The sequence below is a fragment of the Oculina patagonica genome, chromosome 4 (genome assembly GCF_052425735.1).
Source record: "Oculina patagonica isolate OP01 chromosome 4, crgOcupat, whole genome shotgun sequence".
Classification (NCBI taxonomy): Eukaryota; Metazoa; Cnidaria; class Anthozoa; order Scleractinia; family Oculinidae; genus Oculina; species Oculina patagonica.
In genome coordinates, this window is record NC_135761.1 from 40008184 (window position 1) to 40035802 (window position 27619).

Consider the following 27619-nt stretch of genomic DNA (forward strand, 5'->3'; position numbering starts at 1 on the left):
TTTATTAATGTTTTATGTTCATACCTGATTTCTGAAGTAGGATAATTGGTGCAACAGTGCAACAACTCTCTGTTTTTGTGTATCTATTCTCTTGGAAGATATTTTACCCCTTTCATTATTGCTGATAGTGGCCAGGAGCTCATCAAATAAGCCGGGGGCGTAGTTGTTGGAGAACTTTTCCATGATATCTGGTTTGTAAAGCCTTTGCCCACCACTCTGATAGTGTTTCGTTAAATTTGTATGGAAATCTAGGAATTTTTCATGCAAAGGTTTCTCTGAAAAATAAATAAAAGATAACTGTTTTTTTTTCTCATCAAGTGGAACCCTGTTAGAGACCCAGCATCATTCCTTGGCAAAGGCCATTTCCTGTTTGCTTAATGCGGAAGAGTCCACTGTGCTGCTGTTCAGACCACTGCACTTTTCTTACTCATTTTATCTCATTACCATCTAAGATAGTGCAGATTAAGAAGTTTGCATTCATATTTCTTTGTAGCATTTATCTAAATTCTAGCTACATTTTTTACCTTGGAAGTTTCTTTTAAGTAGGATGTGTTTTTTTTTAGTTTATTTTTCTTTTCCCTTTGATGTTTTTTGTCTTCCAACAAAATATTAAATATCTGTTATTTAGAAATACTAGTACAGGTATCTCCGCTGCAGAGGCTGCATTATTGGTGGAAGGCGAAAAATGAAAAATAGGGGGAGTGCGGGGGTCCCTTTCGTTGCCATTCTCTCCAGGCTCCACTCGCTTACTTTTCACCTCTCCCCATTTCCCAGCTGCACTCAAAAAATAAGGGGCCTCTGCAGAGGAGATAGCTAGTACATCATATACCTCTGTTTCTCTCTAAAAGAGTGTTATTCTAAGCTTTGACCTCGTCGATATGTTTTTTTTGCTGGGCATTTTTTTCTTCAAGCTCCTTGTTTTTCTGTTCAGTATCTGCAAATGGTTATTGCAATCCTTAATACTCGACACATTTGTCTTCTCTTAGGAAACTTTTTAGTAACATTAATAGCAATAATAATAAAAAATTATAATTTGTATTTCCATTAGTAGTACCAGTCACTGGGTTTTCAATCATTCTTTTCAAGTGAAGTGTAAGGCTACATCTGAATTAAACAACTGCAGTTTAAAATGGTGTTGCTATTTATTAAGCTTGAATATTTTTAATCTGGGTAACTGCTGAAACAACATCTTGAAAAAATTGCTTGGAAAACCATTTCATTGGGAAACCCATTTAAAAATAAAAAAGCCATTTGAATTCAACACACCTTTAATGCGGTCATTCAGGTTTGAATTTTCAATGCACAACTGGTTTGCTTTTTCCTCTTCAGTCTTGCATTTGATATATAAGTTTACATTTTCACGCTCCAGACTCTTGATGTGTTTTTGCAGTTCACTCCAGGTAGAGGGATCCTTTGGTGAACCCTTCACTGTTTGGGTGTCTTCGCTTTCACTTTTTGAACGTCAACGCTATTACAAAAAAATATTTTCTCGACTTTTGCCCTCTTGTAGAAAAAAGAACAAAATTTAAATGAATTTTACACAAAAGCGGACTCACCTTTCTGGGAGAAATATAGTTTATGTTTCCAGTTATGCGAGTGTCGTTGTCATTCTGAGTTAAATGTGTTTGACAAATATTTCGGCCTGACAATTTACCCGGACCAGCTAAATCCTCAAACACTGAAACAAAACGCTGTGGGCAAGTGGTGAATCTTCCAGAGCACTTGTCGTCGGGGGAACATATCGGAAAACAGCAAACATTTCGATTTTTCTGCCTCAGCTCTTCATGATGTCGTACACGGAGGTACACACTTTCTTGAAACCCGTAGTTTTAAGATTCTGTTTTAGCCACACAGGAAATTTTCCCCCAACAATAAATATTTTCGGGCCTTGTTATGAGATTTTCTTTGCTCCTCAAAGCTCTAGGAGCCTTCGCGCAGAACATATTTTAAGCCATGTAAACACAAAAATCTTGCGTTTGTGTTGCAGTTTAGCCGAAAACCGGCTAAATTGATATCGACATTAGCGGCTACACGGCAAAAAGGCGGGAAAATCGTGAGGGAAGCCGGCACAAAATGGCCGTGTCGACGAATACAAGAACAACGACAAGAAATAACTTGAACTCACAAATGTTTATTCATACAAATTAATTCTAAATACAGAACACTGAGTACACTAGTTAAGAAAGCGCTTTTAGGAAACGAGCTATTTACAACAATGAGAAAATCGATAACACAAACAACAGCCATCACGATAAACAAGATGAACTGCTTACTGTTCGCTAAACTGCTCATCGAAAGGGAGTGAGGAGATGAAGACAAGCGCCAATGCAGACTCCTTCGCCCATATTTGGATTTCCATCTTTCAAGGGCGTTTAAAAAAAGTCCTTGTAACGAAAAAAAAAGTCATATTTGATATGTTCTTTGACAATGTCCAAACTTTCGTCTATGGAGTTCCTGACCTTAACAATTCATGTAGGACCTTAACAAACGGGAAAAAACACGATCGATTGGGCTCCTGTTGTCATGTACAGCTGTCGCTTCAGTCCGATTGCCGTCAAAAATGGCCACCCGAAAGTCAAGTGATCGAACTTTGAAATGCAGTGAGAAGCCGCAGTCTCAAACTCATACGAGCGGCCGTAACTGGTCCCTAAATACATGGCAAAATGCTATTTGTCACCCTGCACCGTCCGACATTTTTAATTTGGAATTGGCGGGATTTTGCACGCGCATGCTCAGCGGTTTTTCCGCCTTGTCTGTTTCACTCACCTTTCTGGTCTTTGTTCTGACCCAATTCTGTAAATGTGGAACTAGTCTGGGAGATGGATGATCCCGGAACAGTGTCTTTTTGTGAGTGGTGCCATTTTGTCCTTTCTCTATCCCGTGAGTCTGAGCGGGAACGGCGGCAACGTGACCGCTATGCCCTCGAGGATGAACGGGACCTTTTCTTTTGTGATCGGGATTGTGACGTCTTGCGTGACCTTTTGCGACCTTTTTCCTGGTAATCGCGGCCTGAATCACGGGAGGGTGAACCAGCATATTTGCTTTCTTCGCAAGCTTTTTTCAATCTTTTGTCCTTCTGTAGACGGGAGGAAGATTCTGACCCATGCTTTTGACTTGGTTTTGTTCGTTGTCTAAGCCTCTCTGTATCACTGTCGGAAGATGCCGTTCTGACACATGCCTGGACTTCTTTCGTTGTCTTCCCCTTTCTACATTATTGTCACTCTCGACGTCGCTAGTTGAACCCACAGAAGATAAGTTACTCTTGCTATGAGGATGCCTCGACACACTTGTCTTTCCACTGACTTTACCATGGTACAGACACGGACCGCTCAGAGTTCTCACTGTCGCTGCTGGAGCTAGAAGAGTCACTTGAGCCCGGGCTTGTGTTAGAACTCGACATGACACTACATTTTATCTTTAGATCGTTTAAACTAACTCCCTGTCTATATGAACGTGGTGGCCAAAGTAAAACAAGCAACTCTCGCAATTGAACAGAAAACACTCTAGCTTCACATTGTCAGTTCTGCTTCACGTGCAAACTACTTGTAGTTCCTCCTGTCCTGTGGTTTTTCCAACAGCAAACCCTGATATAATTGGCCAATAGAAATATCTTTTAATAACTTGAGACGCGAAATGTTTGCTTTCAATGCAAAGCGCTTTGTGATGAATAACAGTGTCTTATTCATTACAAAACAGCAGGAGTGTGAGAAGTCCGGAGAAGCTCAGAGAGCGTGAGAACTCGTGAGAGAATGTCTCATCATATGCGCAGCAATTTTCTTAGTGGTTTGAAATTTTTTTTCGTCACCAAGAAACTTGGCAGAGTCCAACACAAAATTATCCTGGATAAAATTACGAGGTTTGGAGGAGCGGTTAGCGATTGTGTCAACGAAAGCACCACTCACGTACTATTTCCACGTGGTGTTGACTAACAAGAGTGGTTTGGACTCATTGAAATCAACTGCACTGCCAGATTCAGTCACCACTGTCGGGATTGATTGGTTGCCAGAGTGCAATGTGGCAAGAAAACTTGTCCCAAAAACTGAATTCGAGGTAAGTGTAGTTAAAACCATCAATAATGTTGTAGCTTCTGGTCTCGCGCCCGGGTCTAGCGCGAACTTGAAAATTCGCTTGGGAGACCCTCGGGATCAAAGCGGTAATTCGGGAAACGCGCGGAGACTGGCAACGAGCTTCATTGTAAGGAATGCTGGGTAAACAAAATGGTAGCGTGTGGTCTTGTTTTAGGCAAGTTCTGAAAAAGGAACTAATTTTACATATGACATTGGTATAAACTTAACTGTGTTATCTCAATTTATTACAGGTTAGACACTGCCCAGTGCAAACTGAATTGCTGCCAAGTTTCGAAGAAAAGAGGGATTGTGAGCCAGCGAATTCAAAGGCAGCTGTACAATTGCAAAGGAGAAATATTATTAGATTCAATGTTAGCGGTACATCAAAGTTCCCGGCGGCAAAAGAGGCAGTTGGCTTGACGCAAAAAGAAGTATCCGTGAGGAGGACATTAGCATACGGTACTAAGTATGGTATCGGAATATTTTGCATGTTCAATTCTGGAGAAGAACAGATTGGTTGGGTTCCAGAGAAACATGGAGAATTTCAGAAACTAGAAAAACTGTGTGACAAAACAAACTTTCGGGCTGTGATCACAACAACAAATTGCACATTATTAGGAGATAAATTCTCTAAAGTAACAATTTCAATAACTTGTGATTTTTGATTGATCTTTTTCTGATGTGCATATAGCTTGGACAAACCGATATTATTGTATAATTTGTGAAACACAAATTGACTAAGTTGTAGAGTTGCTCAGGAATGGAAATACTTTGCCTTAAGATTATTATAATATGCAGTCAAACCCCTATTAAGTGGCCACCCTTGGGGAAATGGCAAGTGGCTGCTTAATAGGGGTTGGCCATTTAATATGAGTTTAATTTACAGTATTATACTGATGTTGGGACTTTGGTAGCTGGCCACTTGATAGGGGTTCAACTGTACTTACATAATTTGTGTGTTTTAGATATATTTTATGTAGTGATTGTTTGTGTTACGTTATTCCACTATTAATATTGATTCATCCCTATCCTATTTGTTATTTGAAAATGTTTCATGAAGTATGTTCATTGATTGAGTTATAGTGCCCTGATGACTTTTATTTTGTGAGGTTTAGATTTGCAAATTGTTTGCTAAGTAGCTAGTTAAAATTTCACTGGAAACATTTTTCTTTATGCATTAAAGCATGCAGATAATAATGTTACCATTTTGTTTCAACGCGTCCAATTTTCATGAATCTGTGAATTGCAAAATCAACGAAAGTAAAACCTCGCAAAGACAAAGTATTAGGAAAGATCTCTTTTATAGTAAATCAATCCAGTTAGGCATTGGTAACCAGGATTGTTACTAATATCCTTAATAATAATCCTTATAAATTAATTTATTGTAAATCAGGCCTTCAAAATAAAATAGATACATAGATTGATATTGTTATTTTTGAGTACTTGTATATCATAATAGTAACCAGAGGTATTCCTTATAAGGGTGGTGATGTTATTGGGAATACTTCCTATAATTTTCTGTTTAATTTCCTGTTAAATCGCCTAAAATCGCACTAAATAGCCTTAAATCCCTTTAAATAGCTAAAAATCGCCATAATTTTCTGACGAATTTTGCCTAAATCGCCTAAAATCGCCTTAAATCGCATTAAACCGCCCATAAATACGGCGATTTTATGGCCCAGAGTAAGCCTTCCTTTTGGTCTGCTCCATTTTCTGCGTTTCTTCGAAGCTGGGCCTCTTTAAAATTCTGCATGGAACATGCGATTTCGTCCAAGGAAAAATTGAAGGCAAGTGGGTTCTGCTTAATTTTTCCCCACCTTCGTAATGAGCAGAGCAAATACACGTACATTCCTTGTCTAATTTCAACGTTTCGTTTCTAATGAGGACTACGTACTGTTTCCGTATAGCAGGCTCTTTAGGAATTCTGTAGTAGTGAAGTTCAGGTGCATTTCTAAAACTGTTATTGCACAGAGGAACACAACAGTTGTAGTGAGACTGAGAGGCCATGTTTGTTTCTCTTCGCTGTCCCTCCAAACGATCCCAAGCGGCTTCGCGGGCGCAATTCGTACCCAGATTACCGCTCGTTTTGAACATGGCGAATTGCCAGGAGACATCGTTGCAGCATCCTAGAGACTTCAAATGCAGTGATCAAACTGCCATATAGTTTATTTGTTGGATGCAAGTAGCACAACAAACAGATAAAAAATAATGGCGGTAAAGTTTTATAGCTCCCAGAGCACATATCACAACCCCTCAAACTAAGGGGAGCTTAAAAACAAAGAAACCATTGCTCGCAATGCTAAGAGACTGCAGTAGCCTTTAAAAGACTCGGATCTTAGATCCTTGCAACCGTGGTAACGAAACATTATCATACGAACTAACTGCCACTTCAGATATGCGAGTTGACAGTTAGAAATCCACTAAACTGATACACAATATAGACTACAGCATTCCTTTAAAGGCTATTAAGCCACAGAGTTAGCAAACACAATGGCATAAAGATCATCACTGAAATGGCTCAAGAGAGCGATAATTAAATCCTCCGTTAACAGACTGAAGGCTAACATTCTAACATTTGTCTCTTTTTCTAATAGCACAAAGGGAACATCCACTTACTTCCTTTTTTCGCCATCTTCGATTTGAGGTATCACATGATGAGTTTGGCAGAAATTTACGATGATCCGACTTTTTTGGATCCAATCCGGATTTTGTCAATCCGGTCGGGTCCGATCTGATCCGATCTGGGTTTTGTTAACGCCCAATATTATGTACAACTGCAATTAATATGTACTTACATTTATTTCTTCAGCTGAACTGGGAAATGCAATCTAGTCGCTTTTTATACTGCACAAACACTCCGCAACAGCATAGACACAGCGACTCACACTCGCCCATTGTATCGCCAATCACCTTCAAAAACTTCTGCTGGAAAAGTATCTTAATGCCGTAAGGACCTAAAAAAGATTGTAAACCACTCTTTATTCCATTAAATTAATGATGATGATATCATGACCAATCGTGATAACAAATTGTGTCCAATATTAAGTGAGCGAACAAAAAAGAAATCGCTCACCAGTGTTTCCGCGCTTAGGGGAAAGTTTCTGTCAGTGTTACGGCTGATTTTCTTTAAATTTATCTACAAGCCAGGCAATCCTTTCAGGAGACAGCCTGTATCTCTCAATAAAAGTTAGCTCCAGTAAATTTTCGGGGGGAAATGACATGATTTTTTTCGGGGCCGAAATTTTCGGGTGTTTTGAGAAACACGCAGAATACTTTTCAGAAGCTTTACGGGACCGTTTTCAGGACCTTTGAGAAACGCATGACTGGGGTGTTATGGGCAGTGGGCGCCAGGTTGTTCAGATATCGATCGATATCGATCGATCAGATATTAATACCTTTATTCATAACTCATACAGGATACTTTTAAATTTTATAATGAAGCCAAGTGTATATTTGATCCGAAACATGAGTTGTCTTTAAAGACGTGGTGTTAAATCTTTTATTTTCTTTTTGGGGGGAGGGGGATTTTACTGTTTTTATTCATATTTTATATATATATCTGATTAACTTCATCAGGAATGTTTTGGAGGATTGAAAACAAATTAATTAAGAGTGATTACAAGACTGACTTGAAATTTCAAGCAATGTGTCCTTTTGTGGCCACTGAACATAATTCGCTGATTCCTGACTGGGCGTGCAATAGGTCTTGCTGTCCCATCAATAAAACCCAGCACTGATTGAGTGGTGACCCTTTATTGTGTATAGCTTGAGAGAAAAGCTCAGGGTCAAACCACACTAGATCCAAGTTATCTTGTAGGTGTTTGAATCGGTCATAAAGGTCATCCACTATCTAGAAATGTATAATTTATTTATCATTTATTTAGTGATTAATTGATCTATTCTGCAAGTAGTTGTGGGCCGGGTGTGGGTCATGAGCCTCGTCTTAATGCAGAATGCAGATGTAACAGCTCAGGATTTGCAATTCAGTAAAGAGACGTTGCATGTTGTGTTTTTGAAACGTGACAGTTAAATAAGTAGCTTTACGTTTTTGTCATCCTTTAATAACAAAAAATACATTGTCGCCTTTTTTGATTTAACAGGAAAGAAAACTAACCAGAACATCGTTTCACAATGAATTGCACTCAGGTCTTCGATGTTCGGTGGTAAATAGTCGAGTTTGGTGGTTGTAGGAAACATGGTGTCAACAGTAAGAAAATCAAGGTGGTATTTAACACTCAAATTGCTATAACTGCTGTAATAAAATAATGTCACTGTCTGTGTGTCCTGTAAATCACGCCTACGGCATAGAGGAAATCAAATTCTTTTTCTTTTTTTCTGATAAATGATAGTTTAGGGACAAAAAACATTCTGAAAAATTTTAAATTTCCAAAGCCAACCTTGAAACAGCCGCCATTTTTAGCTGGATTTAGCCACAATTTATTTAGGGTTGCTCAGGGGATGGTTCGCGTCCTAGGTCCTTCCTTCTTACGTGACACTGAACGAGTGAAGACATGTATCAGCGAGCTCCATTAAAGTTTGATTCCAATTTATTATCGCATTTACTGTCGTAAATCCGCTAGTTTTCTTAGCATATACAGATGATTATCTGGTTATAGGTGAAGGGGATCATATGTTGATATACATATTTGTAGTTTTTTTATTGTTGGGCACTGTACTGCAAATATCTGTCGCAGTTAAACACCTGATAAGCAAAGCTTCTCCGCATTGCTAAATTTTACAAAATCGACTGCTATATCTATTTGATATGTTTCCAGAGTTTCCTAATGTGGTACATATCCTTGCAGATATACCTGCTACATCGTGTTCTGCAAAATCATTCATATCAGTGCATTTCTCAGATTGAAAACGTACCTCTGCAGCACCTTATGGGGCAACAGCATGTCAGTAAATTATTACGTGTCATCGCACTTATTAGCATTGAAAGGACACTTTTCAACTCTGTAGTAAACAATGACATGGATCGCATTGTTGATATCTTTGGCCATCAAATGGCAGACAGCTATTTTTTGATAGATTTTTATGTAAGAATTTTTCACTTCATATGTAGGCCTATGTTAGTGCATCGTATGACCCTTGTTTCTTTCAGACTGTTTTGTAAAACTGCCCCCCTGGCAAAAAAGTTGCCCATACGCCTTTGAAGCATTGTTTTGTACCCATACTTTGCACCACGCGTTCGCCCAACAGTTAATACTGAGGTCTGTTACCTTGAAGACAGCGGCTTGGAGTTTGAGCAACGTATTACAGTTTTTACTCTTCTGTTGGTGCTTACAGCTCATCTAAAACTCTCAACCAGTGGCAGAGACAGGAATGCCTTTCCATCGACCGGCTGGAACGGCTCTCCTTGCGTCATAGCGGATAATTTACCGAGTTACATTTCACAACGCGTTTTGATGACCATCTTGTCGGCGGGAAATTCAAAGTTATTACAAAGAAGGCAGACTAAAATGTTTGTTTCACAACTGGATATGTACCTGCAGAAACTGGCAGGATTTATTAACCGGGCGGGGAGACTGGGCCGGCCCGGTTCATAAATCGCCCGGAATTTTTTCGTCGTAGTAGTGGTAGTAGTAGTAGTAGTCTTGTCGGTAAATCGTTCCAGACCCGCTCGGCCACTTTCTTGGCCAGGATTCAAATCACGCACCCTTGAAGTTTACTCGGCAGAAGCTATTAAATCACTCTCCTATTTTAAATTTTATCTAATACCCTCAATTCTCTTAAGCGTGAAATATATATTTTTGTGTTATTCAAGCGTTTGAGTACTGGTTTGCGAAACCGGTGATTTTTTTGACACGTCCAAGCAATTATTTTTTTTTTTGAAAACTGCTACGTCCGTCACGCAATGATTTTGCAGCAAGCTTCACGCATAACTGCTTTTAAAAAAAGGGCTGGTAGCCAGAGAATTTTTGAGCCGGAATACTTTGAAGATGCTCTCCATTTAATAGAAAAAATTGTGTCCATTTTCATCCGTGTACAGTTGAGCCGGCAATGTCGCGTATCAGAGACGATTGAATGTTTGCACAGCGAAATAATTGTTCTTGATGTAAAAGCTTTACTTACACACTTCCCAAGACTTCAGTCAACAAAATGGTAATGTATAGTATTTCTACGAACTATGATGGTATTTGTGAAGGGATCCGCAAAGCCAGCAAGTAAAACAAATGGTCTACAAAATGAAAATGAAATCTTGGCGCGGGTAATTTATACATGTAATTAAATTCTACCACGGCATGCAAAATTTCACGTTTTTGAAATTTTCTAAATCTTTTTGCCTTTTAAAATGTTTCTTGACCCCATCTTGAATAAAATTTCATCTAAAACGTTTTCATGTTTCTTTTTTATTTTTTCACGTTTGTATTTAATAGTTGCCTTTTTAGGCTTTTGAAACGAACACGGCACCATGTTGATGTTTATTTGCGTTATTTGTCGTAGTAGTTCACTCGGCCGCTTTCTTGGCCAGGATTCAGATCCCGCACTTTTGATATTTACTCAGCAGGAGCAATTAAAATTTTATCTAATACCCCGATTTCTGTTAAACGTGAAAGATATATTTTTATGTTTTTATTCAAGCTTTCGACTCAAGCGAGTACTGGAGTCCGAAACCGGTGATTGTTTCGACAGGTCGCTGAGGTCGAAGCTTTTTTTACATCAGTCACGCAATGTTTTTGCAGCAAGCTCCTGCATTTAAAAACGGCTCCAGACTCTACTTTTAAGATGCTTTTCATTTAGCAAGAATTGTGTCCATTTTGTCTATTTCCATCCGTGTACAGTTGGGCCGACAAAGTCGTGTGTCACAGACGAATTGAATGTTTACACAACAAAAGAACCTTATTTTGTTCTTGATGTAAAAACTTTACTTGCACACTTTTCAAGAACTCATAAAACAAAATGGAAATGCAAAGTAATAATATAATAATTTCTTCAAACTAGAATGAAATAATAGACGGCAAAAATGAAAACGTGCCCTTCGGCGCGTATAATTAATTAAATTTTATCACGGCATCAGTATTTTCACGGCTTTTAAGGATTCAAAATTTTTAATGCAATTCAAATGTTTCTTCGTCTCATCTTGAATCTTTTTTTCACATTTAGTTGAGATTTTTAACAGCATCTGTTATCTAATACATGTGGTCTAATGCATGGCCTTTTTTAGTCTTTTTATTTTCTTTTGTAATTTTGTTTAGAAATTTTTCTGTTATTCTTGATATTTGACTCGTTTTATTCGGGTTTTTTTTTATTATTTATGTTACTCGTTTTATTCGAGCAGGAGCCAATACTGTAATTTTCTGGTTACTTCGCTCTTTTTAGCGAGGAATATAAAATATATATTTTTTGTTTTTCATTCAAGGGTTTTGAGTTTCAGTCGGAACCAAACGGCGATGGAGAAATGACCTGCAATGAATCACGCAATCAAGAACTTGCCTTTGGGTGACTGCTTCCCAAAATTGACTTGAGGAGCTATCATGTTTGAAAGCTGAAAAGCTTTCTTATCTTGTTCTTATTCCCATTTTTTTGGTGTGGTACATTTTTAAAAATGTTTACATGTAAAAACACGTCTTAGTTTTAAACGAAATTGTTTGTTTGTTTCGGTCGGAGATCATTTGTACTGCCATTTAACTGGTTTGAGTTCATTTATTCAAGATTGCACACAAAACGTTTTCAATACCTAGGTTATTCAGTATTCGGAAGAAAAATAAAAATTTGAAAGCCTAAGCAGGAATTTGTCCAAGCATGGACAAGCAATTCACAGACTTGCGTGTTACTCAATATAAATTAAATGGTATTTTAAAAGTTTTTGCTGTACTTGTCTAATGAAGTAGTTAAACATCAACCGCCCGGTTTTAAGCATTAAGCTTTAGGCGTCTTGTTAAGTCTCAATTGCAGGAGAAAGGATTTACTAACACTAAGAAAGTTGAGAAAGTCAAGAGACACTTCTATATCACACAGAAGACATCACCATCTACACAATCAACATCCACACCATCACCATCGCCATCTCCATCACCCACTAACCTCAATGCAAGAGTAATACCATGGGGTGACAGACAATGATTCAGAGCAGAACTGTCACTCTAATAAACACCTGTCCAATTGATAACTTTTTTAAGAGTCACCAAGGATAAAAGCCTACTTAAACAACAGCAGTGAACAAGTGGTACAAACTCTGTGTAGGTAATTGCAAGTGGGTTATTGTCGTTATCAGCCGCCTTTCGTGCTCCGATCCACTTGCTGCGTTTAGAGAGGAGAACAGTCTGCGATTTACAAACAGAAATTCCATACTGATGATGTAAATCTCGACTTGCTAATTTTGCATAATTTAAGTTGTGAAACCAACACGCTGCATAAATTATCATTCCGTTTCAAGATGACGGGTTTTTTTGTGGGATTGTGTGGGATCGCGAATGATGAATATGTGTAAGGAAAAATCGAAACTTGCATCCTTTGTAGAACAGGAGCTGGGAAGGGAGACAGATATTATGTTAGACCCGACATCAAGTCAATTGTTGGTGATCTTCTCAGTAAGATTTTGGATATCCGGCAAATTCAATTTTCTGCAGTCAAATTCTGCTTCCATGTTGTTTGCTTCGAATGCCCCATTTTGCTGCCGGACATGCAAAAAACTTCCCGAGAAGCGACAGAAGCAAGGAGACAACTTGGCATCAGGGGAAAATGATATCCGAAATCGTGGAAAACTTGGTTCTTCAGTCGGGAGCCTTTCGTTCGTGGAATATATTAGCAGTGTGGGTGAACCTCTTGCAAGCAGTCCCATGCTATCGGCACATAAAAAAAACAAACCTTATCTGCGACCTATCACCGATTATGGCTCGACCTACCACTTGTACTTCTTTACCAAACATAACCCACTTGCATCTGAGACAGGGAGACCTAGCAAAACGGACGAACCGCCAGAACTTGGTGTTAAGGTGAGCTTATCTTGAAATAAACTTATGTACGTTCTAGGCTACAACTAAGACCTTAAGTGTACACATGCATAAGAAGTGCAAATATTTCTACACTGATCGTAGTGTAGATCACGACCCGTGCAGCAAAAGTTTGGGTGGGAGCAGGGAAGGGTCGAGTTCAAGGGCATGCTATCCAGGCAAATTTGCACCCCAAATACTCTTAATAAAATAATATTAAACATTAGAATCTGACCATTACATCTGGTTTCATTTTCTTTTGATTACCAAATTTAAGTTCTATACTAAACAAGATAATCTGTTCTTACAGTCATTATCCTTATTTTAATTTTGTGTATGAACACATCATCAGTCAAACTGAAATTAATAATGTTCTGTTCTTTTCTTTCTTATAACTATTTGATAATGGTAGGCAGTTAACGAAACTGTTATCACTGGCTTCTGTATTGGCATTCCTAAATGTAATTTTTTCATTAGTTATGTTTTCTAAAATACATTTTTCATTTCTTGTTTTACTTTTTATAGCCCTAGCTTCTTCACTCCAGCCCCAGCTTTTACTAGATATTGGTAGTCTAATGATTCAGTTGTTCAAGTGTGTGGACAAAGTAGAATACCTAAGCAAGAAGAAGGGTTTTTTGGCCAAATGTCAACTGCAACAAGGGTTTCATGGGCAACACTTGTCATTTTTATCCGGTGTTCCGGTCTACAGTAAGTAGAGTTTATATTTCTTGGATTAATTTCAAGATCTGTGGTGAAGACCTGCCACCAGAGCCCACCAAGAAATGGTACGAGAGAGTCCAGGCCTTGAAATTGATAAGCGATTGAAATTTACAAGAGCTGAAAGACAGAATAGTCTAGAAAAAATGCAATGACCTTTTCTTGTTACCTGAGATTGAACTGATGATCGGTGATAGCCTTGGTTATAATATTTCAATCCTTGGATGGAACCTGCCAGAGGATCATGATCTGTATACCAACAATTTAAGGTCAGTCACCAAACCACGGTCTCTGATCTTGTCAAGGATTTGGAGATAAGTTACATTTGCACTGGAGTTAAGCCAACAGAAAGATGTCATTATGTGCTTCCACATATCATTCCAAAAGTTCCTGGAGATCCACTGTTTGAGGATCCAGGCCCTTCCTTTCCACATAAGGAATTTTGGAGGACCAGTGATTGTGTAGTTTTGCTGGGGGAGAAAGATCAACAGTGTGACAGTTGCTCCAAATATTCCCATCAATCACAACTGGCTCAAAGTGCAAGAAGAAGAGGAACCTTGATAAACCACCTCACATTAATTCAGCGATCTCTCAAACACCACCGGATCGAATCAAACTGACACAGCAGATTTGGAGGCTGAAGTTTGCTGAACTGGAAAGGCAACTTAAAGAAATGCAGGATGAAATTCAAAAGTCAAGCATTGAAGTTGACCATGAACTAATTAAAGACATGTTGACTATATTTGGACAGACTGACAAAGTCACTCCATTTATGAGTCTCTTTTGGCAGGAGCAGAAAAAGTTCTTGTCGAACCCCAAAACTGGAGTCAGGTATTTCCCCATGCTTATTCGGTACTGTTTGTCCTTTGGAGCCAAATTGCCATCTTGTTATGAAGAGTTGAGAAACAGCAACATTCTGGTGTTGCCGAGCCAGAGAACACTAAGAGACTACAAGAACTTCATTCGGCCGAAAAGGGGATTCCATGATCATGCAGTGGAAGAGTTGCAAAAATTGACTAACGTGTACTTTGATGTACGTTACGTTGTCTTTTTTTTTCTTCAACCTGGTTTTCGACAAAGTTACAGGCAAGTTGATTGGCTATGTGGATCTTAGCGAACCCGATATAGACTATGCAACTCTGGATAAGATTGATGAGATTGCAACTCATGCCCTGGTATTTTTTATTAGATGTGTAGCACAGAGCTAAAATTCAGCCTTGTACACTTTGCAACTGATGGAGTCACTGCTGATCAGCTGATGCCATTGTTTTGGGAGGCCGTGGCCATGTTGGAGATCTCTTGTAACCTGTGGGTGATTGCAGCCACGTCTGATAGAGCTTCTCCTAACAGAAGATTCTACCGGATGCACAAGGATCTTGATGACAACTCAGGCAAAAATGTGTATTATCGCATTTTATACCATAGCCGAGAGAATTTGCACGCACTGATTTGTGGAAATTTATGGTCGACGAGAGTATAGACCATGAAAATGACGTAACATGTAACGCAATTCAAGGCAAATCAATTTTTTTCACTGAAAAAATTTTTTCAAAAGAATTATCTTGAATTTGAGCTAAAATGGAGACTGAGGAGTTCCCAAACGACTGGAAGGGGGAATTTCCGATAAAGAACTCTTAGAAGCTGTAAAAAGTGAGCATAACCCTGAAGGAAAATCCCGTTTTTGCATCCTTGGAAGAGGATGACCTGACTGAAATAGTCGCCGGTGCTGAGGCAAAAAGCACGAAGAAAAACACAAAATGGGTTAAGAAATCGATTAAAGGTAATACACAAACACAAATTTGACATCTTTTTCCATTTTAATTCGATGTTTAGTTACAAGAAATTCAAAGAGCAAAGCAAATTCCTTTTCTTTAAGTAATTGCAGATTGGTGTCATAAACAGCAAATTACAAAGCCATTGTTGCAAATGGTGGAGTTTGAGTTAAACGATGCTCTCCGACGGTTTTAAGCTGAAAGGAGCAACAAGAAAGGCGACTAGTACAGCAGGTCTTCTCTCCTTGGGTTCTGTAACGCTGTTGAGAGGCATTTTGCAGCCAATATTGTCACCTTGAAGCTGACGAAAAATCGAAGTCCTCAAACAAAACGTTGGAGTGTAAACTGAAAGTAAACAGATGCGAGGGAAAAGACGCCCAACACAAACCAGTAATACAAGCTGCTGACATCCAAAAGTTAAAAGAAAGTCCATTCTTGAATTACGAAAATGCTGCTGGTCTCATTCAACAAGTTTGGTTCATAGTCGCCCTCTACTGGTGCCACTTTGGTTTTAAGATGCAACGGCAACTCTGTCGTGGCAGCTTCTCCTTTCACAAATACGCAGATGGAAGGGAATTTGCAACTATGAGCCACAACGAGGCATCCAAGAACCATCAAGGGGGGTTCGCCGACAAACCAACCTATGAAAAACAGACGAGGTTGTATTCAACGGGTCAAAAAGTACATCTCCCTGCTGAATCCAAAGCAAAAGGCCTTTTTCCAGAAAACAAAGCCAAAAGTCAGTAATGGCGATGACATCTGGTATGAGAATAAACCAATTGCTTCAAACAAGCTGTCATCTATGATGAAGGAAATCTCTCTTGGAGATGGTTTTTCCAAAACCTACACAAATCACTGTGTTTGTGCGACCGCCATCACCATGTGGTCAGATGCCAAACTCCCAGGCAACATATCAGGCGATGCTAACGAGCAAAGTTTAACAAGCTTTAACATGAGGCTATCAGTTAATCAGCTTGAGAAGTGCTCTGATATCCTTTCAAGCGCCTTGAAAACCCCTGAAAGAAGAGTACAGCAAGACGTTCAGCAGCGTGCAGTTACCCAGACCAGTACATCTTCTTGTTCTACCCTTGCAGCATCATATGCAGTGATGTTTTCGGCATCAACGTCTAACACAGCCCTACCAAACGCAATATTCCACAGATGCACCATTGGCAATGCCAATGTTTTTATTCTTAACCAAAATGACGGTCGATTTTCTAAAAAAAACATTACGAATTTCGTATTTATTTTGAACGAACACAAAATCTTTTGATCAGTTTTTTACGTGAACTATTTTTAGGTTGCTCGAAAACGTATTTGAACATCAATCATTCATGGCCAATCAGAAGGGATCATTTTGTAAAATGTCATAAATAGACCAATGAAATCTTTGCTGAATTTGAAGTTGATTGATGGCGCAATCTTTCGCTCTGTCACGCTGTAACGCACATGTAATTTCCCAGCGAATTTTCCCGACAGTTTTGGAGATAAATTTCCCGTGTTATGGTATAAAACAAATCGACCTCATTTTTCCATGGTCCACACTCTTATAGACTATATAAATGATGCCATAAAATGTCCAATTGTCTACAAGAGTGTAGACCATGGAAAAATATGGCAAATTTGTTTAAATATCAATTTGTATGCTCCACACAGATTCATCTACTTCTTTTCAGATGCTCTGCACCTGGTTTAAACTACCAGAAACTGCCTATATCATATCATCCCCCTCTACTAACCATGTTTTATGTATCTCCATTTTAGTACTATTAATATTTGGTCTACACGTGATTAAATTGATAGAACCATGCCAGAAGACTTCTAAGCAAAATACCCCAAGACAAGAGTCATTCTTGCCTGTAAAGAATGTAACTGTCAACTGCCAAGTAGCTGGTTACTAAATACCGGAAGCAGGCTGTTCAGCTTCTACAAAAATCATACTACAGTCAAAGGCCTGGTTGGATTGGACCTTTCGCGGATTACAACCTTTTTTAGTCAGCTGTATAGTGGAAGTATTTGTGAGACTTGCCATTTGATGATGGCGATAGTGTGATGGCAGACAAAGGTTTTACCATTGAGGATTTACTTCCACTTGGTGTCTCTTTGGATATTCCTCCATTTCTTGGTCATTATGGACACCCGAGGATGTTTGTCGTCAAGACACAAGTCATTGCTGCCTTACGGATTCATGTTGGGCAAGCCATTAACAAAAATAAAAATTTCCACATTTGTGACCGAATAACACCCCTTTCCCTATTTCCTGTCTTAACCCAAATGTGGACACAGTTTCTAGTTTTTCTGTTTAATGGGATGCAAAGGAGTTGGAAGCTTGATAAGTGTTACTGCATTATCTGTCAGAAATTAAGGTTCCGACACCAAGTTGAGAGGGCCTGGGGTGCCATGGCTTAAAATCGGAATGCCAACAGATGTTTTTTTGCATGAAACAATTGCTCTAAAGGTGAACTGCACATGGTGAAGATTAATAATAATATCATGAATTATTAGTGAAGGAGATCATATGTTGATATACATTTTTGTAGTTTTTTTTATTGTTTTGCACTGCACTGCAAATATTTGTTACAGTGAAACACCTGATAAAGAAAGCTTATCTCACATTGCTAAATTTGACAACGGCAAGATTCTAGAAGCTGAGCAGAAAAAGTAAACAAGTTTTAGTCGTGTGCATGTTTTAGTCTACATAACTGTTTCAGAAACGGAGACAATGCAAGAGAATGATCTATTTGATAAGTTTAAAGGGACTATGTCATGGGGATTTCACAGTTTTTTGGTCAAAACTGTTCTGAAATAAATGGTAGGCAACTTAACCCATAAAAAACATTATCTTTGAACATCTAAAGGAAGATATAACCTTAATTTGCGGATAGAAATCAAGCTATGGCTAAAAATATCGCTTTTTGAAGACGCGCGGAAGCAATTTGAAAACGTTTGCCTAACGTTTTCAAATTGCAATCCGTTTCCATCCTAGCCATCCGCAGCCAAAGATGCTAGTTAACAGATTCAGTGCTCTAATATAGCCATTTTTAATAAAATTGCACCATAATTTTTAGGTTTCATGCGACACAAATATAAATTTTGGCGGTTCAAAAATCTGGTGAAATCCGTGACATGGTCCCTTTAAAGGGTTTCCAAATGTGGCATATGTCCTATCAGTGAAATCTGCTACATTGTGTTCTGCAGATCGATCATTCAGTGCATTGCACAGATTGAAATTTACCTCTGCAGCACCTGATGGGGCTACAACCTTTCAGTAAAATGGCATGGATTGTATCATTGATATCTTCGGCCGTCGAAATGGCAGAGACAGCTATTACTTTTAACGTGTTTTATGAGTTCATATTATAGATTCATAGGTACAAATATTTTAACTTCATGTTAGTGCAACGTGTGACCCTTTTTTCTTTTTTGAAATTTGGGCAACTTGCGAGAAGTTTTTGGGCAAATGGTTCACCGCCCCCTGGCAAAAAATTGTCTGTACCCCGCTGTGAGACGGGCAATACAAGTGACATCCAGGCTCTGGTTACAAACAATATATAAAGCATATGCTACACACAGGGAGGTCTACTTCTCAGCACTTAGGAACAGTTTATATTTACAGTTTCCAGATTTTCAACAGAGATATAAAAACCCTGGTCAAAAAGTTATTGCATCTTGCATTGCTCGAAATAACTTCTTGAAGGAAAATTTATACAAGAGCAGAATGTGTCAAATGACATCGGATCAGTGGCTCAGTTGTGACCATACTTTAGTATCAGCGAACACTTCCACAAAGAAAGCAAGGGGAACATTAATTGTGTATATTAATCTTAATAATTAATAAACCTCTTTACCTAGGCAAAACTGCCTCAAATAATATCTTGCAGTATTACTCAATAACAGTAAAAGTGAGTCCGCTATGCGAACATGTGTGGACTTTCATTTGAATAAAAGTTGACATTATGAATTAATCAATGAGTTACTGTAGCAGTCAACAACTTCAAGTTTCGAATCGAGTAATTCGAGATACAAGGCGAAAAACAAAGAACTTGTCAATCAATTTATTATTTACAAGACTGTTGGAAAAACAAAGTGTACTATTACTTGTCTTATGTACTACGCTTCAAGAAACAAACGTTACCATTGCCGCTTGGGATGTCACGCAATGTGAAGGAGCGTGGTGTGACCCTTTGTCACGTCGTTCACGACAAATGCCTTTTTTCATGCAAATAAAAACCTAGAATCCTACAAGAACAGCAGTTATTAGACCAAAAGCCTTTCCTTACCGCTAGCAAGATAGGATACTATTTTCATTTAAAAAAGAAATGTTGCGTAGAGCGCGTGAACTGTCTCGCATCGCTTGTTTACACAACCCTTACTTTTTGTGTAAAGCTTGTGTAAACAACTAATCGAAAAACTTATTTTCTTTCAATGAGTTCTTTTTTAACCTTTTTGGAATAAGAACTTTTCAATAAGCTTTCACAAATAATTTCTTAGTAGCTTGCGTAGAAAGGCAGAGAAATATATTTTTCTGTTTACGAAATATTCACCTGAAGTCGGTGTTTTGAGAGGCGGCGAAGGACGTTATTTGAACCGACCATTAAATTATTTTGTCGCACGGTTTGGATATATGCATATTCTACGGTTCGATGTTATTTTTATTCTTTTCATGACAATGTTTTAGTTCAGTTCTGAATTCGACATCGGTCTTTTGTTAAATATACTACTTGAGAGAAATGGAGCTGGTCAATTATATCCCGGAGTCCAAGACAAGTAAAACAACATGATCAGCGAACTTGTTTTGATACAACTCGTTGTGCATTCATTGTGTTTGGCAAAGCTGAAATAAATAAATAACCAGACATTTGATTCGTTTTAATATGCCCATCAAAAATGCTCAAGCCGCACAGAGAAACAAAAACTATGGAAAGTGTGAAAAACAAGAAACGTGACCTATGACCACAGTTGTTCAGCTCATTAGATATGAAGATTTCAGCCCTCGTGATTGTTATTTCACTTTTCATCTACGCCACCGCTGCCTTTGAAGTTGTTCCTTGATGTATATTTTCCAGCCACTACACGTTCTTCGAAAGCTGTGTCAAAAAAGGCTTCTAGATTCAAGAATAAAGTGCGACCTACTCGATACTGATCGAATTTCTGGGTTTACTGCCTTGGCTGCCCATCTCACCGAAACTTCGGATTCTCCGATCACTGTCGAAAACTTCCGAAAGCACTAACCCGAGTTATCACGGAAAGTGACCCCCCAATCGGAAAAAACTGCATGACAACAATGTGTAGACTTTAAAGTCCACACAAAAATGCTGAAGAACACCTCTATATCTCTCGCTTGCTGACACAACTGAGCAAACTGTTATTATGTTATCACGGATGTGTTTAGTTTGCGTATATGATCATCGTCCCATTAAAAACGTTGAGGTTGTGTGGTACCCGAAGTAAATAGAGGGGCAGGGGCGGAAGGTCAGAGTGGAAACGTCTCTGGCTTTTAAGGGGACCCTCCACTACATCTGCCACTGCAAAGGGGACAGATCTATTCATAACATGTTATTGTGCAACCTCAAACCATTCTGACTTTGAACTCACAAACATCTCCATTTCCATATGCAGGTAACCACTCCAGAAAGTATACACCTAATTGAAAAAAGATTGACCCTGTGAAAAGCTTTCAACCATGAACGATAAGACCGAAGGGCATTCTGGGAGGGCAGCATTGGTGCGCTGAGAAATATTCCATTTATTGGTAATCAAGATATTTTCTTCTTTTTGAACCTTTAGAGCGTGATTAATGCAACCTGTCATATCAAAATGTTTATTCCGTCACAGATGGGGATGATTTTTTCAGATTTCCCAGTAAACATTTGGGTCGCATCGTTCATGGTTTATGCTTTTCACAGGTCAACGTTTCTTCAATCAGGTATATACAAGGAAGTCGAGCCATAGAAGATAAGACAGAAAATCCTACTGTTCCCATTGCCATTCTGTCCTAGCAAGCTGCTCTTCACTGAATTAAAGGTCCAAGCAGCCACCATTCACGAGGTGATGAGGACGTTAGAAGAAGGGCCGGGACACGTTTATCCTTGTGGGAACGAGACTATCTTCTCCAAGGTTGTCCCCAGCACAGTGGACGAAGAAAAGTTAAAAGGCTTTAACGTGGATAGTGCCTTCAAGAAGCATCTGCTGAGGGCAGCATTGCTGTGACGAGTCCAAGAGTGACTGAGAACAACGTGGCCACGCAGACTCCAAGATTGACACAGAACGTGGCTGTGCAGACAATGCCTATGACACCAAAACATTCGGCAAACGACGAAGTCAGCCTTATAAAACTCCAGCTGGAAGAAAGGAGCAGGGCTTGTGACATTCTCACCACCAAAGTGGAAGAACTACACGAGGACAATCATCTTGCAGCTGAGAAACATCTACTTGTCAGTAAAAAAATTTTTCAAGGTGAGTGCAAACCATGGCGTAATTGATAACTAACCTGGAATTGAGAACTGTAAATAAACCACCCTAGCGAATTTTTAAAAGCTGAAAAATTTACGCTCGGAATGTCAGCTTTTCAAAATTTGTTAATACGGTTTATTCACAATTATTATCATTATAACATAGAGGGCAGAATTACTGAATGCTGATTGGCTGAGACAGAGGGCATTTTACTAGGTTGATATGTCAACCTAGTAAAATGGCCCAGCTCACAACAAGTCTGTCGTAGCTCAGTTGGTTAGAGCGCCCAACCGGTATCTGGGAGGCCATGGGTTCGATTCCCGTCGGGGACTCAGAATTTTTTCTTTGTCCCATGCTCGTGTCATGTAGAACCTCTTATCTTTATTCTTTAAGTAATCACATGTGTCCTCGTAAAATTAAGGATTAATATTACTTGTGTTTTCAGAAGTTGTAGAAATTGCCAGAGTCGCGAACGGAAAGTGGAAGAAAGGTCAAAGCTTTCGAAAATGGAAGAATTCAAAGATTCTAGTCAAAACTCGGATCTGGGAACAGAAGAATTGGATAAAATCGAAGCACAAGCTTAGGCCGAAAATACCAAAAGAGCCACTTCTTGGGGTATAAGGAAATTCGAGTAATGGTGCGAGAACACAAAGCTCAATGTCGATCTGAATTCCGTTACTTCCGCCAAACAGATTTGACTCACTACATTTCTCAAACTTCAAGTGCACAAAAAAGGCATTGCTCCAGGCTCTTGCAAGAAGCGTTTGATGGACATTCGGCCTCAGAAACCTCCCAAGAGTCGGACCGCTCAATAACAAATCCGAAAGCAGCAACATCGCCAGTGCTAGTGCAATCACTTCAGTTTCTCAGTTGCTGCAGGGTCAGTTACTCTCGCTAGCCCAGCCCTATCCAAACTGCACACAGCAAATCAGAACTTTGAACATCTATCAGAGAGCAGGTCCTTCTCATTCAACAGAAAAAAGCTAAAAAAAGGTAAAGTCTGCTTCGAGCCTAGTGGCCCATACAGGTCGGAGCTTATCCCGGTTTCCATAGCATTAAGCGACTAGGAGTATTGCTACTCCCCCCTGGATGGGATGCTAGTCCATTGCAGGGTTACCCCCCAGAAGTAAATTCGCCGGTACCCATTTATACACCTGGGTGGAGAGGGGCACTGTGAGAGTAAAGTGTCTTGCCCAAGAACACAACACAGCGCCCCGGCCAGGCCTCGAACCCGGGCCGTATGACGCGGAGGCGAGCGCAAGCACACATTCAACAGAAAGCGAAACCGTAAAACGGCGCCGAGTAGTAATCGAAAGTGACAGTGATTAGAAACGTGTACTGACTAAGTGGTTATCCTTGTATTTTCCATCATTGTATCTTGTATTGTCTATTGCTGGATTTTTCTCGAGACTTTTAGCTGTTTTCAGCCTATTTTCTTTCAAACACAGCTAATTTATTGGATTAAATGCAAAGTTAACTTGCACCGGCAGTTAGATAAATTTGAGTTTATTTGAAGTCAACTTATTCAGAGCAAATTATTTATTTATTAAAAGCCTTATTAAATTTGTCAGTTTTCTTAATATCATTTGGCCTTGTTTATTGATAATAAAATGCCTTTTTCAGGAATACTGTTTATTTGCACCCGTGAAGTGTCATTTGTGGCCCTTGCACTTCCTTGCCCTTGCACCCCTCAAAAAGGCATTTTATTCCCTTATTATCGACCTTCCGTTGATAATCAACTTAGTGTTTCACCTGCCCTTCAATGCATCACAACTATTTCTTTAGAAATCGACAAATGTTAAGTTTCGCCATAACACACTGATTCCTAATAATTATTGTCAATATTTTGCAGGTAGTGGAGAAAGTAGAACGTGCGATCGTGTTAATGGAAGGCAAAACGACTGCTGCATTGGAAAGAATTGAGGAACGCCTAGATCGGCTAGAAGCAGCTTCAATCATGACAGATCCCACTCCTTTTGAAAATGTAAGCGTCAATTAGAAGTTATACTTTGCTGAGAATAACTCTCATTTGTCATTTTATCTATAACTTGCTTTATTGACTGAAATCAGTCTAACGTATATCTATATTAGTGCAAATCATTCGCCTTGAAAAAAAAATAGTAAAGTAGTTGAATCAGTCACTTCTGTTTATAATAAAATTATGTTAATACTGTAAGTGATCCCTTTTTCTTCTCTGTTTTTTTTCTTTAGTCGCTGAGAACCCACCATCCACTTGCAGGATCATAGATGAATCTGCAGACCTGCATACAATCGACACAGAGGCACTCAGTAGACTACATGAGGTCTTGCAACCAATCAGTCCAGTCGTTCCGAATGTTGAGCCACAGCACTCTGCTTCCAGCAGCCCTGGTCCATCTGGGCCCATAATAGATGAACTCAACAAGAGCTGTGTAACACCCAGAAAAGTAGCACCCGTCTGCCAGGCTCTTGAGGGTAAAAACAAACACCACAGATGCGCCATCAAGCTACTGCCCTTCTTCTTTACAAACTAGGAGCTTGCACCGGGAAACACAGATGGAAGCCACAACAAAAGCCCGCTTGACTGGACTAAACTTTATTCACTTAAAGGTAAATTGCTCTCGATATCTTATATTAACTTAAACAAGCCACTAACTGTCAACCATGTCACAATAGTTAGAAAACCGACTGCTTTTAACACTCAAGAACAGAAACTTTGCCGTTAAGAGTTGTTTCAGCCAATAGTTTACGAAGCCGTAATTACCGCAAAAGGTTACAATGAAGCAATTCTGATTTTGTTTGCGATTTAGTAGAAAATGAGCAGTCCCACTTTTTTGTTTAGACTGTCGAGCATGCAAAAAGCACTTTTTTCACTTCATGCTCGATGGACTAAGGCAAAAGGGACTGCTTTTTGTCTTGACATAAAGCGTTTCTTAATAAATTTTTATCTTCTTTTTCAGTTTTAATCTTCACAAAGTTTCCTGTTACACCCGGTAAGGATGAACTTAAATGTTGTAGAGAAGTAAAAGGAAAGATAAATTCAAGATGTAGAGCGTAAAATTTGCAAACCGTGCCAATGTGGAAAATTTGCATTCAATCTGACTTGTAAATAATGATTTTCATTAGATATGTAAAGTTAAAAAGACATTGTAAACAATAACAATAAAGTTTTATGTGTACCAGAACTGTGCATTGAGAACTGCCTGCAGGGGGTTGACTGGGATAGTGGGACCTGGGGCCAAGCAATCGGTTCCTATGACAATGTGTCCTGGGCACAAAGTTGCTTCGCTTCGCAGACCTTGGACGTTGCCAAAATGTTACTCCCAAAATAATTTTACAGTTTAAGACTTTTTAATGCTAAAGTTAAGAAGAAAACACTAAAAAAATTTTATCGCAATGCATGTCTTTAAAGGCGCTATGTCATGACCTGCTCATGTGCGAGATTTCAAATGCATCCGCCATTTTGAATTAAGCGAACTCGCCGAATTTTTTGTAAAATAAGGGCTTCTACGTCTAAATTACGTGGTTTTGCTTTGTTTGTGAAATGCTTTTCGTCGGTGCGATTTGTTATATTTTAGAATCGAAATTATGCACGCAGATTAGGCAAGAGAGGATGTAGTGGTAAGTTTCCTTCAATGTCGATTAGGTGACAGACTCTAACTTGTGACATGTCGAAACAAGGTGAGATTCTGTTGATTTATGAACTTTATTGGTTTGTATTTTTGTATGTAGATCGTGGATGCTGGACGCGAATTGAACAACAAGAGTCATTTATGTAGGCCATGTTTTGTTTATGTTCAGTTATAATTCAGTGCTTATTTCACGTGCACTACAGTTCTCTTGTTCATTGAGATAAATATACGCGCAAACATCATTCTAAACATTTAGAAGTTTCGCCTTTGTTGTATTTTTGGATGCCTTTTCCATGAGCTGAAAGGTTTTCTAAGAGAGCTGATTTAGATTCAATCTTTCATGTCACTTTAAGTTGACATGTATCAGTCATTCACTGAGAACCCTTTCTTTCTATCAAGCCTGGTGCAAGTACAACGAGAAGGGTAGGATCACAGAGGCGGCCCAGCCATATCAGTTGGAAACTAGACCAAGCGAAGAAGAAGAGTGAATATAAGAGAACAATGATGTAAAGGTGAGGTTTCATAATTTATAAGATTTTTATATTTTTGGCACCTAAGCAAAATACATACAGTATAGCTGACCAATTCAAGAGTATTGCAGTTTCACATGATGCCACTACTTGGTTACAACAGCTGGTCAAACAAGATTTGTTTTGTGGCAACACTGGATGATTCAAATTTCCAGCCTCACTTTTTTGGACCAAACACTAATGCAGCCTATCAATATACACCTTGAACACAGCTGTAACTCAATCCAAAATAAACCATTCACACTGTATATAACCTCCGCAAACTACTATATTTTTAATGGTGTTATTTTTGCATGTTCTTTTAGGAATTCATTCATACACTTGATGAGTCAATGGTGCGAAAATTATGCATCAGAAGCCTTCGGAGGGGAGTGGGAAGTATGGACTACATTCACGGTCTCCTAATTATGGAAGATGACCTCGAGGATGAGCCATCGAATAGCAGTGACATAACTCCCACCCCTGGCACTTCAACAGGAGAGCAGCTTACAAGCGTAGAAGGAACTCCTGGTCCTACACCTCCATCTGGGAGCAGCACCGTACCATGGTGCAAGTGTGGCATGTGCCAAATCAAATCAAATCATGCCACAGGACATTGAAAATAAATGTTGCTCACAAAGGAGATGTGTAACCATACACAGTAGGTTTTCCAAGCTTTGTTTGGACCCTGATGTGCTTCAGTTGGCCATCAGAAACAGTGTTATATCAGAAATGATCGAGATGACAATAGCACTCGTGCCTTTAGGAAGGCAGCCTACCGACAGTTTGTCCTAGACAGGTATGGCTATTTGGGTAAGAGCAACCGTAAGGTGTGTCCTTCCTGTGTAGTTTTAGTTATCCAACGCCAATATCCCTCACAGACAAGCGTCTATTTGGGATTTAGGGCCAAATGAAAAATAAAAAATTCAATAACAAGCTTGCCCCTACTTCAAAATTGCAGTTGGAACCAAAAAGAATCCTAGAAATAGAAGCGGGTTGGCGGTGTAGGTTTATGGAAAGTTGTCAAATCTATTATTATTGCCACAATTGCTAGGATAGGTAATCCTCACTAAATGCGGGTCAGCTGTTATATGTTTGATCAGCTTGTACATGTTTTTGTTAGTGTAGTAATTTCCCAAAAAAACAATGCTTCTTGGAATTTTACAATGCATGTACTTTTATAACACAGCTAATAGATCATTTTCAATGTTTAGAATCCATTGTAAAAAAATGGCAGTTGAACATTTCACCACAATAACTGTTGGAGATTAAACAGCCAGTAGAAACTTTGTCCCATTTCAAACAGCATTGTTTGTGGTAAGTTTGAATTTTTTCGAACTTCTATTTGCAGTTCTATAAGTTTATTTAGATTTTTTGTGTGTTGCGAATTATGGGTAAATGTATTATAGCATTATACCAAGGCTTAGGGGACAAGAGCAAAAGAATAATTTTACGCTACTTATGTTGTCTTAGTCCTCTCTGCCCCACATAGCAATTCGGATTCTATGAAATATGTCTATCGGCCAGTTGCCATAAGAATTTTTTGTTGCA

At 39.0% G+C, this 27619-nt stretch overlaps 1 protein-coding gene, 1 long non-coding RNA gene and 1 pseudogene across 2 annotated transcripts; all 3 read left to right on the forward strand.

The window, feature by feature from the left end:
• The first annotated feature begins 3633 nt into the window (after positions 1–3633).
• Positions 3634–5483, forward strand: LOC144647882 (uncharacterized). Its single transcript, XM_078507572.1, has 3 exons — positions 3634–3731; positions 3810–4050; positions 4319–5483. Exons 1-3 carry the CDS (start codon positions 3634–3636, stop codon positions 4730–4732), a joined length of 753 nt encoding a protein of 250 aa, XP_078363698.1. The 3' UTR covers positions 4733–5483.
• Positions 5484–12496: 7013 nt separating this feature from the next.
• Positions 12497–17233, forward strand: LOC144647883 (uncharacterized; annotated as a pseudogene).
• Positions 17234–21024: 3791 nt separating this feature from the next.
• LOC144650275 (uncharacterized) lies at positions 21025–25112 on the forward strand. The gene is made up of 5 exons (XR_013570066.1): positions 21025–21130; positions 21422–21951; positions 23801–23932; positions 24160–24537; positions 24888–25112. It is a non-coding gene; the product is annotated as an uncharacterized LOC144650275 (long non-coding RNA).
• The last annotated feature ends 2507 nt before the right edge of the window (positions 25113–27619 follow it).